Source organism: Patella vulgata, chromosome 8 (genome assembly GCF_932274485.2).
Source record: "Patella vulgata chromosome 8, xgPatVulg1.2, whole genome shotgun sequence".
Taxonomy (NCBI): domain Eukaryota; kingdom Metazoa; phylum Mollusca; class Gastropoda; family Patellidae; genus Patella; species Patella vulgata.
Genome location: NC_065886.2, coordinates 53,899,848 through 53,918,359, shown reverse-complemented (window position 1 = coordinate 53,918,359; position 18,512 = coordinate 53,899,848). Strand labels below are relative to the sequence as shown.

The window sequence follows — 18,512 nt, the reverse complement described above, 5'->3', positions numbered from 1 at the left end:
TGTTAGTTCCGATATGACCTAGTTTGTGTCGAGTGGACGTAAAACCTAATTTTCTCTCTCTTTCATTTTTTGAGGATGCTTGGACCGCTTGGTATAAGGATTGGGCTTAACGAATTTAGTTGTTTTGTGACATCGCACAGTTAATTGCCATTGTTACTAAATCCTTGTTCCAATTTGCTGATCGTATTAGTCGCTCAGTTCTTTCCGTGCCACATAGCCGAAACATTTACTAATTACTCTTAAGGTATCTTTAGAATCGATTGAATCCGAGTCTGGAAATTATCTACCATTTCACCTGAAAATGGCTAATTGGTAGCTAATGCTGGTTTGATGTTATTTAGTTCATATTGTCGCTGGTTTCGTCTATAATGACCGATAAGTGGATTGCTTATATCGGTAGATGTATAGTGCAGGGTGAGGGGGTCTGTCATTGAGCCAACAGGCGTGGTTTCGATTCCCCGGTTGTACGTCCAACCTCGTGGGTTTTCTCTGGTTTCCTTTCACTGCTAAAGATCCCTACGCGCAAGCGAATTATTGAAATAAAATTGAACCATATGTTGACCTGGTTTGTGTCGAGTGGACGTTAACCCCCCCCCCCCCTCTCTCTCTCTCGTATAGTTCAGTGTTAAGGGCGTGGCCGACTTCATCAGCCTAGTCCGTGTGGGTGGGGGTGGGGAGGGGACGATTTACGTATTAAGCAAACATTACCCTTGATAATTGTTTGTGATGTCTCCGTTCAAGAATAACTTTTAATATCATATTATTATGCTAAACTTTAAGGTTTACCGATTTTCATGCATAGCCTGCCATAAACAATTTTAAAAAACTTGCACACGGCGAATCTTAAAATTGTGGACCCCCACCCCCGACTCTCTAGTATCTTATAAGATGTACGTCAATCTCTACTATGTATACACAGTTTATACAACTTGTGGGAATAGACCGGAAATAACGCAAAAACAACCGATACATTTTCTATAGATTTTGTAATCTTCATTATGTGATGTTTGTTTTTTTTAGAGAAATAAATTGATCGATTATTGAATAAGAGAATAATAATGTTCAATAGGCCCTTATATCCTGGTTTCAATAATTTCTTTAAAAATACCATCCTGTATTTCATTATATCTATCTAGTCATAGTTGTTAGCTTGTCAATTCAGTGTCGGAAGCTACGTTATTAAAACAACTGAACAGCATTACTATAATTTACTTTCTAAAGAACGTACTTCAGTCATTATTGTCCATTAGCGTTCTGGCTTATTGAAGATTTAACCATTTGTTCATGTGTTTTCGTCCTTGATATATTCTACTACAGGGTTTATAGATTATATATTCCATATTTCTTGTTCAATTAAACATACTTTGTGCAAGAGCTAAATCTGTCTATTGCAGGTCTTTCTTTAGGCCTGAAATGTTATCTAAATTATTAATTAGACATTAATTAACTTATCCAGACCATAATCAACTCTAGATGGCATCGCTAGCCTGCGATCTTAAGTGAATTGTGAGCCGATTTACTGCACAACTTTCCTTCTCGATTAAACGATTAAATAAATAATCGAGACTATGCTGTTTATCGTACTGACTTTAGTAATGATGACCGAGGCTAGGCAGAAATTTCATTCGCTTAGTTTTCGGTTCATAGTGGATCAATTTGAATGAAATTTTCAGCAAATTGCCTTTAAGTTATATCTAGTTTTTAACTATTATAGTCAGAACTGCCAACTCGTTATCGAATCTCCCATAATGTATCTTTAACTAAATGCACGGATCCTATTTCGTTTCGTTTTTTATAGTCCAAAATTTCGTTTTACTTATCTGTACTACACTAGGATCTGGGTGTATTTTAATCAGATTGTAAATACAGTATAACAGATTATAAAACCAGTGTTATTAATCCATATTTAATCTTCTTTACTAAATTTTATAATCTAAGAAAACCGTCAAAATTCCCGGTTGTACGTGGCAAGGAGTAGGGTCGCCTGTCCAACCTCGTGGGTTTTCTCCGGGTCCTCCGGTTTCCTCCCACTGCTAAAGACCCCTAAGCGCAAGCGAATTATGTAAATAAAATTAAACCATATGGTAGTCCCGAAATGACCCAGTTTGTGTCGAGTGGACGTTAAACCCCATTTCTCTCTCTCTCTCCCGTCAAAATTCTATATAATTTATACAGATATGTACAATACTATACTATTCAAAAAAAGTAGGGGATATTTGATTTTGGGGGCATAATACTAAAATATGCAAATGACTACGAAAAAAGTCACTATAGAACCTAACAGAAGAAACATTTCCAGTTACATGTAACGCCCAAACTCACCAATAGCTACCGCATGGAATGCAGGTGATGCTTGGGATCATCATGGGGGTCCAACCCAAGATTTGCACGACTCTGACTTTGAATGTTACAGTCATTGTGGCATTGAATTCCAGGGTGGAAACATCAGTTTAATTGTTTTAGTGACCAGAAAACAAATTTTGATATGCGTCGGCTTACCCAAAATGAAAGGTTACGTGCCCTTGGCATGCTACAGATCGGCACAACACAGGCGGTTGTGGCGCGGACGATGAATGTTTCTCAGTCTGTCATAAGCAGGCTATGGTCCAGATACCGTGATACACAATCTGTACAGGACAGACCACGCTCAGGTCGACCAAGGGCGACAACTCAAGCACAGGATCGATTTATCCGTACCATGGCCTTGAGAAATCGTGACATCACAGCAAATCAGATCAGCGCTCGTCTTCAAACAGACACTGGTGTGAGAGTGAGTGGCCAGACGATTCGGAATCGACTGCATAGGGGTCACCTTCGCGCCCGACGTCCTCGCGTGATCCCTTGTTTGAGAGATCATCACATTCAGGCAAGACGTCGTTGGTGTAGGGATCGTCAACACTGGGATAATCGACGCTGGAGCAATGTGATGTTTTCAGATGAGTCAAGGTTCACTGTTGATTTTTTGGACAGACGTAAGAGGGTGTGGCGTCGTCGAAACGAGCGCTTCCAAGACGTTAACGTCATCAGACATGATCGATTTGGGGGTGGTTCTGTTATGGTGTGGGGAGGCATCACTGTTGCTGGAAGAACGGCTTTACATGTTGTTGCAGGGCGTGTTACAGGCCAGTACTACCGGGACAACATCTTGGCAGTCCATGTTGTGCCGTTCGCACGACGTCATGGCCGCCGTTTCATCTTCCAGGATGACAACGCAAGATGTCACAGGGCCAGGATCGTTACAGGTTACCTCCAACAACAGAACATCACCACATTACCTTGGCCAGCACTGAGTCCCGACCTCTCCCCCATCGAGCATGTCTGGGACATGCTTGGACAGAGGTTACGTCAACGTCAACAACGTCCTGCCAATGTCCAAGAACTTGCTGCTGCGTTGCAACAGGAATGGGACAATCTGGACCAAAATGACCTTAGACGTCTCATTAGGAGTATGCCACGTCGGATCAATGCTTGTTTGGCAAATAGAGGAGGATTTACCCGTTACTGACTTGGTTGTGATGCTGTGGTAACTTTGCTATTTGACCCCGGGTATCATTTTACTCTTATAATGGTCAGTCTGTGCCTTACTTAGTCTAACGATCATTTGGAATAAATCGATGAATGTGAACTTCATTTCATTTTGTCATTTATTTCTTCGTCAGTTTCATTAGGTGACTTTAATAACACTTAAAAATCAAATATCCCCTACTTTTTTTGAATAGTATATTAGCAGGGTGTCCCGACATATATAGTAAATATATCAAAATATTTCGACAATTATACCACATTATTTATTTAAATAAAAATCCTTGACCTAGTTTCTCCCATTTATAGTCACTAAATGTTGTTTGTAACAAGTTATATCCATTTAAAGATCAATAAAAAAAATCGGCTGATTAAAGGTAAACGACAAGTAGGCATTACATCCGGCCATTTATAGAGGCAGACCACCATTAAATTTAACCATTGTAGGTCGTCTATTTATAGCAATTCTCTCTCTGTCTTTCCCCCCCCCCCCCCCTTTGCATGCCCATTTTTGTTGATGTTTTGATCTAGAATGGACGAGGAGGGTTTGAATTAACATTTTCTGCCAGGTTTTGGTAAATATTCATGATTTGGAGGCGGAAGGATAACGGGGTTATCAGGTTGGCCACGGCGATATGTACGGCAACTAGTTACATGTTTTTAGTATGCTTCTTCAAGTTTGTGTATCTCAAAATTTTGGTGCTCAACCTCATACAAATTTTAGTGCAAAGACATGACCATTTGTTCCTCTGACTGTAGTGAAAATTCTGGAAAAAAGTTGGAGGTTGGCAAAGAGGCCAGAATTAACCTTGAAGTCAAAGGGGAAACTAATGGTGGTCTGCCTGCTTATGAGTGCAAAATAGGTTACACACCCTTGGTTTGAAATTAGTCTTGCTGAAACCAGTCTACCGACCAGTCTACCGACCGTTCACCGGCTGATTAAAATACAGTAGTTAAGAGTTAAATCTACCCTTCGATGGCCTCTACCTAGTCAGTGGCGGATTAAGCTCCACCAAGGCCTGAGGCGGCAGTTGCTGGAGGGCCTATTTAAAATGGCGTGGGCCTAATTAATTTCGGGTCAGGGCCTATGTTGATTCCCGTTGGGCCTAAACCCACCCCCCCCCTAACATTCATTTTCTATACGTTTTTAATCGTATTAGACAAGTCTAAAAAAAATTTTTTTAAAAAATCTTTAGGCCTGAGGCTGCAGCCTCATCAGCCTCACTGATAATCCGCTACTGTACCTAGTGCAGTAACGACAAGTAAAACGAAATTTTTAACTATAAAAAACGAAACGAAATATGATCTGTGTTTTAATCAGATTGCGTTTGCTTCGTCCGTGTTACCATGACGCCGCTTCGTCCGTGTTACCATGGCGCCGCTTCGTCCGTGTTACCATGACGCCGCTAATTCCTTTGATTTAAACATATTTTATTACTTTAAAATAAACCGATCGGACAAGAGTTGCACAAACTTACAAAGGAGTCCTCTCCAATACAATATAATTGTTGTAGGTGATCAGTAAAACAATAAATATACAAACATCTCATATATTAAGAAATATTAGATTAACAAAACAAACATATCTATACAAGATCAGTGTATTTAAAATATACGAATATGTCTTAAGTTTATTTGAGGTTCAAATATATAATCAATTTCTTTTAAAGATGAAATCTCTTTGACGGACGGTAACGTTGGTTTCCATTCTAGAAACTATATCATGATTTAATTCGCTTTGTGTACTTGCTTAAAGTAACTAAATCTCTAAATCAATATGCGACTTATTTGTCAATTCAAATCAACATTGATGTTGTGATCTTACCGGGAAGAAGGTAGGCTTCTGATATCCAATATTTAAGACAAAATAAACATTTTACCATTGGTACACGAATCGTATACCATAATGCGTTTCAGCGTTATTTGTAACAAGTGACCAGAAAGAACGAGGCTAGACATATTCCACCAATCTGTTTCACAGAGAATTACGAGTCTAGTAATATCTCTGTCAAAGATGACTACGGTTAGGGGTTGGGTTAGGGTTAGGGTTAATGCCATTAGGCTGAATGGCGCGTGCATTGTTTACATAAGACGTTACTGCTTCGGGCGGAATGCTGCCTTTTAGTCATTTTAATACCCATTTACACTAAATAGGAAATACTTTTTACCTACAAATACGTCAAATGGCTTTATTTATTTTTCCAATACATAAAAAAATGTTTTAGAATTTAATTTGTCGCAGGAAAAAAGTTAATATTTCTTGCTCATTAAGTCGCATCGATTTCATGCTTATCAGTTATTGTCGCGGCCTAGCGAATATTCACTGCTGATCAGTGTGATATTCCACAACTCATGTCAAACGGTCACGCCATATCTTATCTAGAGAACATGCACAATAGACTAGAACAACTAGACGCTATAAATTGCTATTCGGTTGAGACTCATGCCGTATTCCGCTGGAGGTAACTGATTTTAAATTAGAGTCAAAACGGAAACAATTGAATGTAAATCAGTTTATATACGTAACGAACATATTGTAATAGTATTATTTAAATTATTAATATGGACATATATATAAAAATAATCACACAATACCAGGGCCAACGACAGGACCCCCGGACCCTATGACAAGCAACTCGGCGAGCGGGATCGGGGTCTTTCCATATTCAGGAATGTTTCTACTTTACGATCAAGCAACGGTGTTCTATTTTAAAACATTACTTGGCATACCTCCGGGCTCCTCAAGGCCCAGGCTGCCCAACTCCCCCACTCACGGGCCCTGCACAATACTGTATTAGACATAGATACTAGAGACACTGTGAGTGCTCTATTGTCAGTCCAGAACGTCCCGAATTGACAAAATCGCAATCAAGTGATACGGAATGCAACCCTGTCACAGTTCTGCCAGTCCCGACAGCTGAGGTGGTGTGAGTAGAAACGTGACGTATTTTAAGTAACAAATATGTTTCAGCTGTCTTGATTGGTTGAGATATTTCTTATGCAGTCGGCACATGCGTTTGACCTCGAAATTCTCTTTTTCACTCGATTGACACGAATTGAGAGACTTTAATTCCGGAAAGTTCAATCGAGTATACCCAAAGTATAGCATACACCAGAAGGTCGATATCTTTGCCTTCCAATTTTTCTTTATTATACTGTTTAATATTAATAAAAAATTTCTCGTTGTCAATAGTAATACACCCACTCTCATTATTAACAGTCAATGGCCCCACTCGAACGACGGTGAAAAAATATTATTTATCGACAAATTACAAAACAGTACAAGACTAAATAAGCACTTGAATAACACATTCATACATAATATATGTACATGTAAATAGATTTCAATATTGAACTTTTCCTAGACATAATGGAACCCTCGTCATCCTCAGAGACCACGAAACCCGTTTAATATCGACAATATTTAAAACAATGCATAAACATCTATCACATCTAAAAACACACACACGGGTAGTAATTATAATAGCGGTGTCACCGTTACAGACGATTTTCCCCTTCCAGATACATGTATATTTATACAGACACTAGTATAGTATATCACTTGTACATCATCACCACCACCACACCACTCGGCCCGACCGATACACCAATATTTACACACACAGTGTTCAACTGACCGACCAGCCACGTTGTTGCTGATGAGTAAACTGAAAATGTACCACGAACATTAACGCTCATGAACATCTGTCCGCATTGATGGGCGCATTTACGTGGTAAATAAAATAATATTTCATAAAGTACGCACTTATATCTGTAATCCCAGCAAACTTGCCTCTGAAGTTGGGAGTGTTTGTAACGGTGAAAAGCGTCAATATACTGCGTAAAATTTCCATGAGCATCTGGTTAACTCTACCCAACAAGGCTTGAGTAGCCATGGTCGATTATTCAGATCATTCAAAATAATCAGTCATAATTGGTATCAATAAATATCATGCTGATAACGATAAGAGGATACTTATAAAAACGTTGTGCTTTTAGAATAAAACTAGTGATTGTATCCCATAAATACTCTGTTCTGTTAATGTGTTTACCGATCGCTATATACCACTTAAAGATTATATCATGCTGATATTGTTCGTTACAATGTCTTTATAATATCACAGGTATTGCTAATATAAACATGTAGAAGAAGAGGCGACACATTCTCGTATATTCTGATCCCACCTGACAGTACTAGGACAAGGTCGTTCAGTCAATATATGATTTGAACAAGTTGCATATTTTGTACACCCACCACAGAATTGGTAGTCGCCATTAGCTATACCGATACAGCTCTCTAGACATGCGCCGTGTGTTATTATTAAATTTTCAATCTCTGCTGACGTTAAAGTTGACGTCACTTCCAGTTTTTTAACACTAACACCGTTCACGGTTACAGGTACAAGCTTGAACCCCCCTTCTGTTGTTGTGTCTGCTTGACTCGTCGTTGTGTCTGTTTGACTCGTTGTATCTGCTTGACCTTTTGTTGTCACTATTTGATCCGTGGTCATATTCCATACTTCTACAAAGGGTTAAAGATTAGTTAAGAGTTTAATAAAGAGTTGGTTATTCTTGCTATAATAATTCAAAAATGGATGATAAAAAAAGAAAATATTTAATATTTCAGTCCAATTACTTTATTCTGAATGGAGTTGTCACTGTTGTAAGTTAGGACTAGAAACAGGCATCAACTGTGTCCGCACCGTCTACGAGAATTATCGATCGTTTGATTGACAGACGATAACTCCACCTATATATTCTCGATTATCAAGTAACATTCTCAATGGCTATGGTACCCTCGCTTGGTAGACCTTTCAAAACCAGTTTCCAGTGGTGACGTCAGGGACTAACAGTAAACGTTAGCTTGGTCGGCCATTTCTTGATTTAATTTTAAATGGACGACTGTTTAAATCCAAGCTGTATTCAAGCCATCCGAGGGTCTATAGAGTTGATTTTGAGCTTGTCGTGTAAATAAAGATCTAATTAATATTTTGTATAACATCTGAAGCCTAAATAAAGACTTGCAATAGGCAGATTTAGCTCTTGCATAATGTATGTTTAATTTTTGACCATGGAAAAAGAAAATGGACGTTGGACACAGGTAGACTATTAGTCCCCGTCGCTTCCCACCACATACCCATTGCCTCTGAAGTAATTACAACCACTTCTATAGCAAAAACCCCCGTGCCGACATTGTATTTCACTGAATTACTGGTGGGTGTCGCTTAGTCCTTTGGATTGGAATTCCCTCATTAATTCCAATATCAGTATACTGAAGAATTTTAAAATATCTATTCATATCTCAATCTGATCAAAACACAGATCCTATTTCGTTTTGTTTTATATAGTTCAAAATTTCCTATTTCGTTTCTTTTTTTATACTTCAAAATTTGGTTTTACTTGTCTTTACTACACTAGGACCTGGGGGAGTTATCATTGGCGTGTTCTTGATGATGTGAGGGATTAGCCAATCAAACGGTTGGTTACGGCGAGCTTTTGGCGTGGGGCGCACGTACGGAACTGTGGGTAATCCACCAGAAACATCAAACATTAATCAAATATCTGACGTCATAGGGTCAACAGCCGCTCGTAGGACTTCTGACGCGACCTCCCAAAACAACTGGCGAGATCTTCGTGTAGTGTAGACCATGGAAAGTATAAAAAAACAAAAACGAAACGAAATATAGATGTTTATTTTAATCCGATTGTTTATATCTATAAAGCTTGGGATTTTTTGGGTAGAATATTTATGGTAGTTTATCTAATTTAACACTAGATATTTAATAGCGTGAATCGGAGCTTGAAATTTTTGCCATACGACGATTTAGATGGATTGAGATTTTGAACTACAGGTACTTTAACTTTATTCTCGTCAACAACGTTTACAGTGTTATTAAGATATTTATCAGGTATTATTTAAATAAATACATACCTTGAATACAGGTAATACCAATATGTAAATCACTTTCACAAAACGTATTCATAGGACATCCATGGTTAATACAGCCTTCAGCCAGATTCTACAAAAAATACCAAATAAAATATTGATAATGTCTAAAGAAAGAGAGAGAGAAATGGGGTTTAACGTCCACTCTACACAAACTAGGTCATTTCGGGACTAACACATGGTTCAATTTTATTTCAAAAATTCGCCTGCGCGTAGGGGTCTTTAGCAGTAGGAGGAAACCGGAGGTTGGACAAACGGCCCTACTCCTTGTCACGTACAACTGGGGAATCGAAACCACGCCAATTGACTCAATGACAGACTTTATGATACAGCGCGCACACGCTAACCATTCAGCCATCCAACCCCCCATTTCTAAAGAAAGAATAAACACGACGCTGAGTAGTGCGCTGTATATAATAGGATCATTTATCTTGGTCTTGGATACGATGCTGAAACTATACTGTTCTGCGTAGTGTTAGGAACAAGATCCCGCCCGGGCTCCCCCAAAAGCAATATATATATATATATATATATATATATGTGTGTGTGTGTGTGTGTGGGTGTGTGTGTGGGTGTGTGTGCGGGGGGGGGGGGCAGTCCCTCCCAGCCAGTGGAACTGGGTAATATTGGACTGTGTGGAATATAGAGTCGATTTGTAGCATTATCTGACCCACGACAAGCATTATGCTTATGATTGTAATGTTAAAAAACGCACTGAAACCCTGTGATTTTTGTCCTTTGCGAGAGGGCGCAAAAACTGAAGGGGGCGTCCCTCTCTTAGCCCCTGCTTAGTGTACGGGAGTTATAACCTATAACATGGTCGACAATTAGATAGAATATTGTAGTATTACGGTAATATACAAGCATTTAGAACACACTGCGGGTTTCAAGAGTTTCATTATATTAAAGTACACAAGGTGGAGTCCAGGGAAGCCCATACCGAATTCCATAACATAATTAACCTGGGCCCTGTTTCTCGAAATCTTAACTAAAGATAAAATCCAAATTTTAGTAGATACTTCAATTTTGATTGGCTAAGGACTAAAATCAATCTAATATTATCCAATCAAATTACTAAACCTTGGATTTTATCTTAGTTAAAATTTCGTGAAACAGGTCCCAAGATCGTAAGATAGTCTTGTACTAATCTATTTAAAGATGGCTGCTACCTGGAGTAGTGTCTCGGTTTAATCTCACTGTGCCCCCCAATCAACTGGTGTTATAGGGTAGTGGTTTGAAAATTTAAGTAAACAAAGGATTATAGACTGTATCCTTATTAGTACTGTTCACCTAGTTAAAATTTAATTATTTTAATGATTAAAATATATAAGTTAAGTTCACGTGTCATCGGTTAACGAGTGTCTTAAATATTATTGACCTACCTTTCATTCAGACAGTACTCATAAATCAATCAAATATATGATTAGAAACTCACTATCATTATATAAGGATAGTTGTCACCCCCAATTACATTATATCTTTTAAAATGGCTCAAGTTCGCACAGGGTTTATTCCAAATTCTCAAGGAGGTCAAAATTTAGTTAATTTGGGGTATAAGTACAGAGTAAAATATACGAAACCCAATAGCACCAGCAGACTTTTACTGAAAATACAATAGTTCAATTGGATAACGGGGGACGATTGCCCCCTAAAAGACGAAAATATAAAAGAGTAGAAGAATCTATTAATGATCTAAAAATCAAACTGTTAAATGGAATATACTGACGCCATATCACATTTAGTAGGGTTATGATTTAAGTTTGATACATGTATTTGTTGTTACTTTTATGAAATTTATTGTGAATAAAGTTGTTAATTAGTTTAAACCTAGTAGTTTAAAAAAACAGACTATACTTTTAACACCATTGTATTCGATAATCCCCTTGCTTGATTAATTCCCCCAAGAGAACAATAGCAGGGGGCACAGTGAGATGTCCCCAGTGTCTCATCTGGTTTTTGGTTACCGTGACGAGGGATGTTTAATTGCCGTGAAATCATCGCGTCAGTGAAATTAAAAGCCAACCGCAAATTGTTTATAAATAATTAAATAATTGACCAGAAAAAAATCTACTTAGAAATACGCATCAATAAAAAGTTCCATTGTGCCCATGGGGTCCTGGATCATGGCTTCCTTTGCGAAGTTGATATATTTTCTTTAAAGGAGCTAAATCGCTAATATTTGGGACCTAGAAATTGACACAAGTGGGTCGCAACTCATATAATACCGTATTATGAATGTATATAAACTGATTTACATTCAATCGTTTCCGTTTTTACTCTAATTTCAAATCAGTTATGTTCCGTGAAATAAGCCAGCAGTCTCAATCGAGTGCAAATTCCTAGCGTCTGGTTATTCCAGTCTACATAAGCCGTTTGGTTTGGTGCAATGTCTAGCCTCGTTCCTCTAGTCTCTTGCTAGAACTGGGGCTGAAACGCATTATGGTACACGATTCGTGTACCAATGGTAAAATATTTATTTTGTCTTAAATATTGGATATCAGAAGCCCACCCTTTTCCGGTAAGATCACAGCATCAATGTTGTTTTAAATTGACAAATAATTCGTGTTTAAATGTTGAAGATTTTGGATGATATTGAGTTAGAGACTTAGCTACTTTAACTAATGAATAAGTAGTGAATTAAGCCGTGGACAACGCTAATAACGCACAGAGGCATTAGGCTTATATTAAGCCCCAAGTTCAATTTACATAGAAGCAAACGTTACATTTAAGACGTGTCTGTAGTTCATTGTAGTTACCAAGAAGCTTTAAAGATACGTTCCCAGAAAAGTATTTATCAGGTGGTTATTTCCAATAAAAGTATGGCAATTTTTGTACATGTATATATGGAAAGTAGAGATATCCAATCTTACTAGAAAAATACTCGATTCCCTGAAAAACACCCATGGAGCGTATACAGGACAAAAATGTCAGGCTTCCCCTAATTGACAGCCCGACGATTCGGAATATCTGCACGCGTCACGTCAAAGGTTGTACGCGGAAATTGAGCGTTTGATGTTCATGTTGATAAACTTTATGAAGAGTTAGACGTACAACACTTTCTGAGATAAAAATTACGGAAAATGACACGGGCAGTGGATAATTTATAATTAGGCTTCGATATTTATAATAAATAGTTTGCGATTAAAGACAACTTCGTCTTGTGTATGCAATGAATTCTCCTCCGATTTCGTACCCGTAAGTCACGTGACACAAACATGACCTCTTTTGATCGATTTTTTATAGCAAGGGTATTCCGTGACAATTACACTGTTTTGAGAAGGATTTGAAGCAAATTACTTTTTTAACGATTAGAATCAACAATACCTCCATCAGAACATTATTCCTGAACTGAAATGCTTCCCACCAAGTTGCAGTCACGGTAGCTAAGTGGGTAAGACGCTGGTTCGCTAGCCTGGAGGTCGGGTAAGACGCTGGCTCGCTAGCCTGGAAGTCACGTGTTCGATCCCTGCATTGGCCGAGAAAGTTCATTGGGATTTTCCGACGTGGTTTCCACTTGTCAGTGGCGCATTACGGAGGGCCTGACAAGGACAGCTGTCTAGTCGTTCGGATTGGACAAAAAATCAAGGACCTGTCTGAAACATTGGCATGCACGTAAAAGACCCCTTGGCAGTTGGATTTCGATATAAGAGTAGGTCATAGTGCCACTGCCCGGGCAAAATTCCCCTCGTTGCACACTGTATGGCGTATGCCCGTCTAATAGCCCAGTCGGGACAGAACAGTAGGGCGTTAAACCCCCATTTCATTCCATCCCACCAAGTTTGAAAACAGCTGCCAAAGACTACAGCCTCTATCGCGTTCGGGGATCACGTGGCTAAGTGGGTAAGACGCTGGCTCTCTAGCCTGGTCATCGAGATTTTCCGGCGTGGTTCCCCCTTGTCAGTGATGCAGGACGGAGGGCCCGACAAGGACAGCTGTCTAGTCCTTCGGATGAGACGAAAAATCGAGGTCCCGTGTATACATTAGAATGCAAGTAAAAGATCCCTTGGCAGTTGGAATTCGATATAATAGTAGGCCGTAGCGCCGCTGCCCGGGCAAAATTTCCCTCATTACACACTGTATGGCGTATGCCCGTCTTCATTAGCCAAGCATTGGAGCAGAACAGTAGGACGTTAAACTCCATTTCATTTCATTTCATTTCTATCGTGTTCACATGCTAATTGTTAACGGACAGACTGACGGACATGTTGACGAAATGATACGCCTATACTGATATGTGGACATATAAACATCGGTTTAAACGTTTCTACTCGCGTAGAGACCTTGTAGCTTGATGATATATTTATACTGAAAACATTTTCAAATTAATTTATCTGTGGAAAGTTTTCTTCAAATAATCCCCTCTCAAAATATTTTAATCGGTTGAAAACTACCCCTGCCGTGAGGATCTAATTTTATTAGTAGCCATGTTTGTCACGTGACATTATCGGTTTGTATTTGTTTGTTACTTGGAGATTATCAAAACATTAATAGAATATGTACCTGACAAGTGCTAATGTGTACGGAGGGTCTGGGAACGTCATCAATATTTGACGAAAAGTTCCATTGCCCATGCGTAACCACGAGTTTTTTTATGTGGTTGATTATCCAGTATCTTTGCCAAGTCAAGTAAGAGTTGCGCTCCTTCCCGCAATAAATCCCATAATTATTGCATTAATATAAACAAACATGAATCGTGATATGGCCCATGAAGAGAGAAATTTTACAATAAAAAAAATTAAGAGTTGAGGATATTGAACTGGCAATGCAACCAGATGGAATTTCTGAAATGGCATTCTTAAATTAATTTCATGGGCATCGACATCTTGTTTTCAGGGTAGGGTGACCACCTTTGCTTGATCATATTGCCGGACATCATCTTTTTTTTTAAAAAAAAAAACCGAGGCAGTATGCATAACAATGTTGATATAGTCACTTCACGTTTCGTCATAGCAACAATAGAAAATCAAACTATGAAATATTCACACAAGCCTGTTTTGTATTCGTGTGTCATATGATATTTACCACGAATCTTGTAGGATAATAATAGATAGCAACAATATAAATTCAAGTCATATAATATTCATATCTTTCATTTCAAACAAAATATATAAATTATTAATTTGTGCGACACAACCGTTTGAAAGGGTGCGTTGTCGTTGAATTGAATTTTTAAGTTACAATCAAATGATTTTATCGGTAAAGTTCAATCATGCTTAATGTTGTGAAACTGATTTAGATTTTATAATAACTTAGTATAAAGGGTGTTATGCTGGTTAAAGATGCATTATTTAAGATCTGGGGGCTGGATGGCCGAATGGTTAGCACGTGCGAGCTGTATCATAAGGTCTGTCATTGAGTCAACTGGCGTGGTTTCGATTCCCCGGTTGTACGTGACAAGGAGTGTCGCGGTCGCCTGTCCAACCTCGTGGGTTTTCTCTGGGTCTTCTGGTTTCCTCCCACTGCTAAAGACCCGTACGCGCATGCGAATGATTGAAATAAAATTAAATCATGTGTTAGTCCCAAAATGACCTAGTTTGTGTCGAGTGGACTTAAAACCCATCCCTCCTTCTCTCTGGTATATTCGAGACTAAGCCTTGCTTTCCCATTTTTAAATTAAATTTTTAAATGGCGAACCGTTCTAATCTAGTTAAATCTCGAGTATCCAATACCACCGAGAGTTAATGATTATGGTCTTGTTTTGTTAATAAATTTCTAATGGTTTATATAACATTTCAAGCCTAAAGAAAGGCCTGCAAAAGGCAGATTTAGCTCTTGTATAATGTATGTTTAAACTATATATTACTGCAAGAACTGTCAGCTCTTTATCTAAATCTTACGTAATTCATCTTTTACTGTCCCTGGTTGATCACCACGTACAAGATACCTTTACACAATCAAAATAAAAGAACAAGCAATTCGACACACCCGTTGTCTTCCAGTAGTTTTATATATATATATATATATACAACTACATAGCCTTCGGTCACGGCAAATGCCCCAGTCAGCTAATGTTTTTTTGTTTGTGATTCACCATGTAAGAAATACTAGTATTTATTTAATTTTATTATTCTTTGGGTAAGAGGGGGGGGGGGTGGCCCATTGGTTAACGCATGCATTTTAGATCATAAGTTCTGTCATTGAGTCAAATGGCGTAGCTTCGATTCCCTGCTTGTACGTTACAAGGAATGGGGTCGCCATCTAACCTCGTCCACTGGTTTCCTCCCAAAGCTAAAGACCTTATGTGCAAGCGAATTATAGTTTGTTTCGAGTGGGCGTAAAATTCCATTTGTCTTTTTCTCTCTCTTCTCTCTCTCCCTGGACTGTTTTGACAATAATTGACTTTGGTAGTTTATTGCATAGAAAAGGTCTAGCATAGGACAAAGCACGTTTTCCGAGTTGTAAATTAATATTTGGAGATCTTTGAAGATGTACTGTCTGAGAACTGAGATTTCTACTGGTAGTGCAAGTCTATACAATATTTTTTAAAATATAATATGTGAATTAATTATATTCATTTAATTTAATTTAATTTAATTTTCTTTGAGTATGGTGACGGTCGTGGTGTTGTCGTTTGCGCTGCTGATAGTGGTTGTAGTTTTAGTGTGAGGTGTCAATGTTATATAAATTATATTCGTTGATTTTTGTCAATATTTGCCATTTCTTATGTTTATTACATTAAAATATCGTAATTGAAATGGGATTTAACGCCCGACTGAGCTAATGAAGACGGACATACGCCATATTGTGTCCTATGATCGAAATTGTGCCCGGGACCGGTGCTACGGCCTATACTCTTATATCGAATTCCAACTGCCAAGGATGCTTTTGCGTCTCATCCGAATGAATATACGTTGACCAAGGCCCTCTGTCCTGCACCAGTGACGGGGGGGGGGCACACCGGTGGATTTCGGTAGATTTTCAGAATGATGTACAGGGAAAGGTGATCTACATGTTGTGTCCTATGATTGAAATTGTGCCCGGGACCGGTGCCACGGCCTATAGTCTTATATCGAATTCCAACTGCCAAGGATTCTTTTGCGTCTCATCCGAATGAATATGCGTTGACCAAGGCTCTCTGTCCTGCACCAGTGAGGGGGGGGGGGCACGCCGGTGGATTTCGGTGGATTTTCAGAATGATGTACAGGGAAAGGTGATCTACATGTTGGTACAAAAGACCTTCTAAAGGAATTTGTGGTGGGTCTTTCGTCTTTCAGTATTTTGACTAGGCTAATACTCAAATAGACTATAGCGAGACTAGATTCACGCATATTACTGTATAGAAATCTTCCATGTGAGCAATTGCGGGACAGTTTGGTTGGTTTTCGGGACGCGGGACTTGGAAACATTTGGCGAAATGCGGGACGGGTGGTCACCCTATTCAGGGGCGGATCCAGGGGGGGGGGGGTGATTGGGGGGTCGACACTCGACACCCCCCCTGCTCAGCTACATAAATTGTTTTGTAAATCCGTACTTTTTATGAGAAGAGTTTCTCGTCCGTGTGCTTTATCCTTTATCGTCAGATGTGCGACAGCATGGGCACTCAAAGCACGAGATAATGATATAGACATCATGTGATATCACAATTAATGCTTTGTATCCATGAAATTGAATCACAGTGTCATTGTATTAATTCATAATAAAAAATTGACATCAAACGAGGTGTTGAATTTCTCTGTTTAAAAAGCTCAATGTGTATGTATATACGCCAAAATGACCATAGAGACCATGCGGGAGGAGGGGGGGGGATACATTGTCTCAGAAACCTGGCAAACCCCCTCCTGCAAAAATTCCTGGATCCGCCCCTGAGTTTTAGGACTAGTTACCTCACCTAGACTTTGTTTATGATAATGTAAACGACAGGATAATCTAGGCAATGACCTATTATTCTCAAATGTTAACAACGCATACAAAATAATATTCGTAAAATATTTTTCTGGGTGATAGAGAATTATTATTACGATTTAATACAATCTGATTATAACACAGATCCTATTCCGTTTCGTTTTTTAAAGTTCAAAATTTCTTTTTACTTGTCTTCACAACACTAGAGTCTGGAAGAGTTGTTATATAACAGGCGTTCTAGTTGATGCGACGAATTAGCCAATGAAACGGTCTGTTACGGCGAGTTTTTGGCGTGAGTTGCATGTAACTGTGGGTAACCCACTAGAAACATCAACGGTGATTGGTTAATCAAAGTCTAACGTTTATAGGGTCAAAAGCCGCTCGTATTACCTCTGACGCGACCTTCCGCTACAATTGGTCAAATCTTCATGTAGTATAGGCCATCGAAAGTATTTAAAAAAAACGAAACGAAATATACATGTAGATCAGATTGTGTAAGTTTCGATCAGGTATTTAAATCCAAGAAGAGTTGTGTGTGGAACTCACAATATAAGATGAAGAAAGTATTATATATGTACTTACCTTTGGCCATGATTGTATATCACTATGAATAAATTCTCCGTTAGCTTCAAGGCCCGATGGTACATCCGCACTATCTTTAGTATTAAGAAAACATTGCCGAGTTTGTGTATTATAATTGAACGAAACACAAGCCGACCTTAATTGACATTCTCGTGCACATTGTAAAACTTGTAATGGACTTATCTCCAAGAAGCTTTCAACATTTAGCCTACTTTGTTCCTTGATTTGCGGGTACGTGTCCATCCTGGCGCATGTATTAGATAACAGATACACGATTTCCCATTGTATTACATACACCAGTATACCTGTAATTACTGCCTCACTGTTCATTATGCTGCTGAATTATTAATCCACGTTCTCGATAATAACACACCCTTTAAATATTCCTTATATTCATATACCCTTTCATGTTCTGGAAATCATACTTTCTTTTTCTAGAGAACCAGTCAACTACAGCATTATCAATCATTGGTTCCGTTCGAGGTTTATATACAATGGAAACAGCTATATATGGACCGATGTTTCTATGTATCTATCTTGACGAATATACCCGATCAGTACTGATACAGCAAATATATACACGCCCATATCACTAATCTCTTCTATATACTGGTCGATT

General features: G+C 38.7%; 1 protein-coding gene across 1 annotated transcript; it reads right to left on the bottom strand.

Annotated features, from left to right (window-relative positions):
- Positions 1 to 6,125: 6,125 nt before the first annotated feature.
- Positions 6,126 to 18,503, bottom strand: LOC126829658 (uncharacterized). The gene is made up of 3 exons (XM_050559664.1): positions 17,894 to 18,503; positions 9,455 to 9,542; positions 6,126 to 8,044 (listed from the first exon to the last, which is right to left on the bottom strand). The coding sequence occupies exons 1-3, from the start codon at positions 18,221 to 18,223 to the stop codon at positions 7,653 to 7,655; spliced, it is 810 nt and encodes a 269-aa protein (XP_050415621.1). The 5' UTR covers positions 18,224 to 18,503; the 3' UTR covers positions 6,126 to 7,652.
- Between the last annotated feature and the right edge of the window lie 9 nt (positions 18,504 to 18,512).

Coding starts and splice junctions, on each gene's coding strand:
- LOC126829658 (XM_050559664.1), bottom strand. CDS start 18,223: ATGAACAGTGAGGCAGTAATTACAGGTATACTGGTGTATGTAATACAA. Junction 9,543..17,893: donor ATATACAATCATGGCCAAAG/GTAAGTACATAT, acceptor TATTTTTTGTAG/AATCTGGCTGAAGGCTGTAT. Junction 8,045..9,454: donor TGGTATTACCTGTATTCAAG/GTATGTATTTAT, acceptor AACCCTTTGTAG/AAGTATGGAATATGACCACG.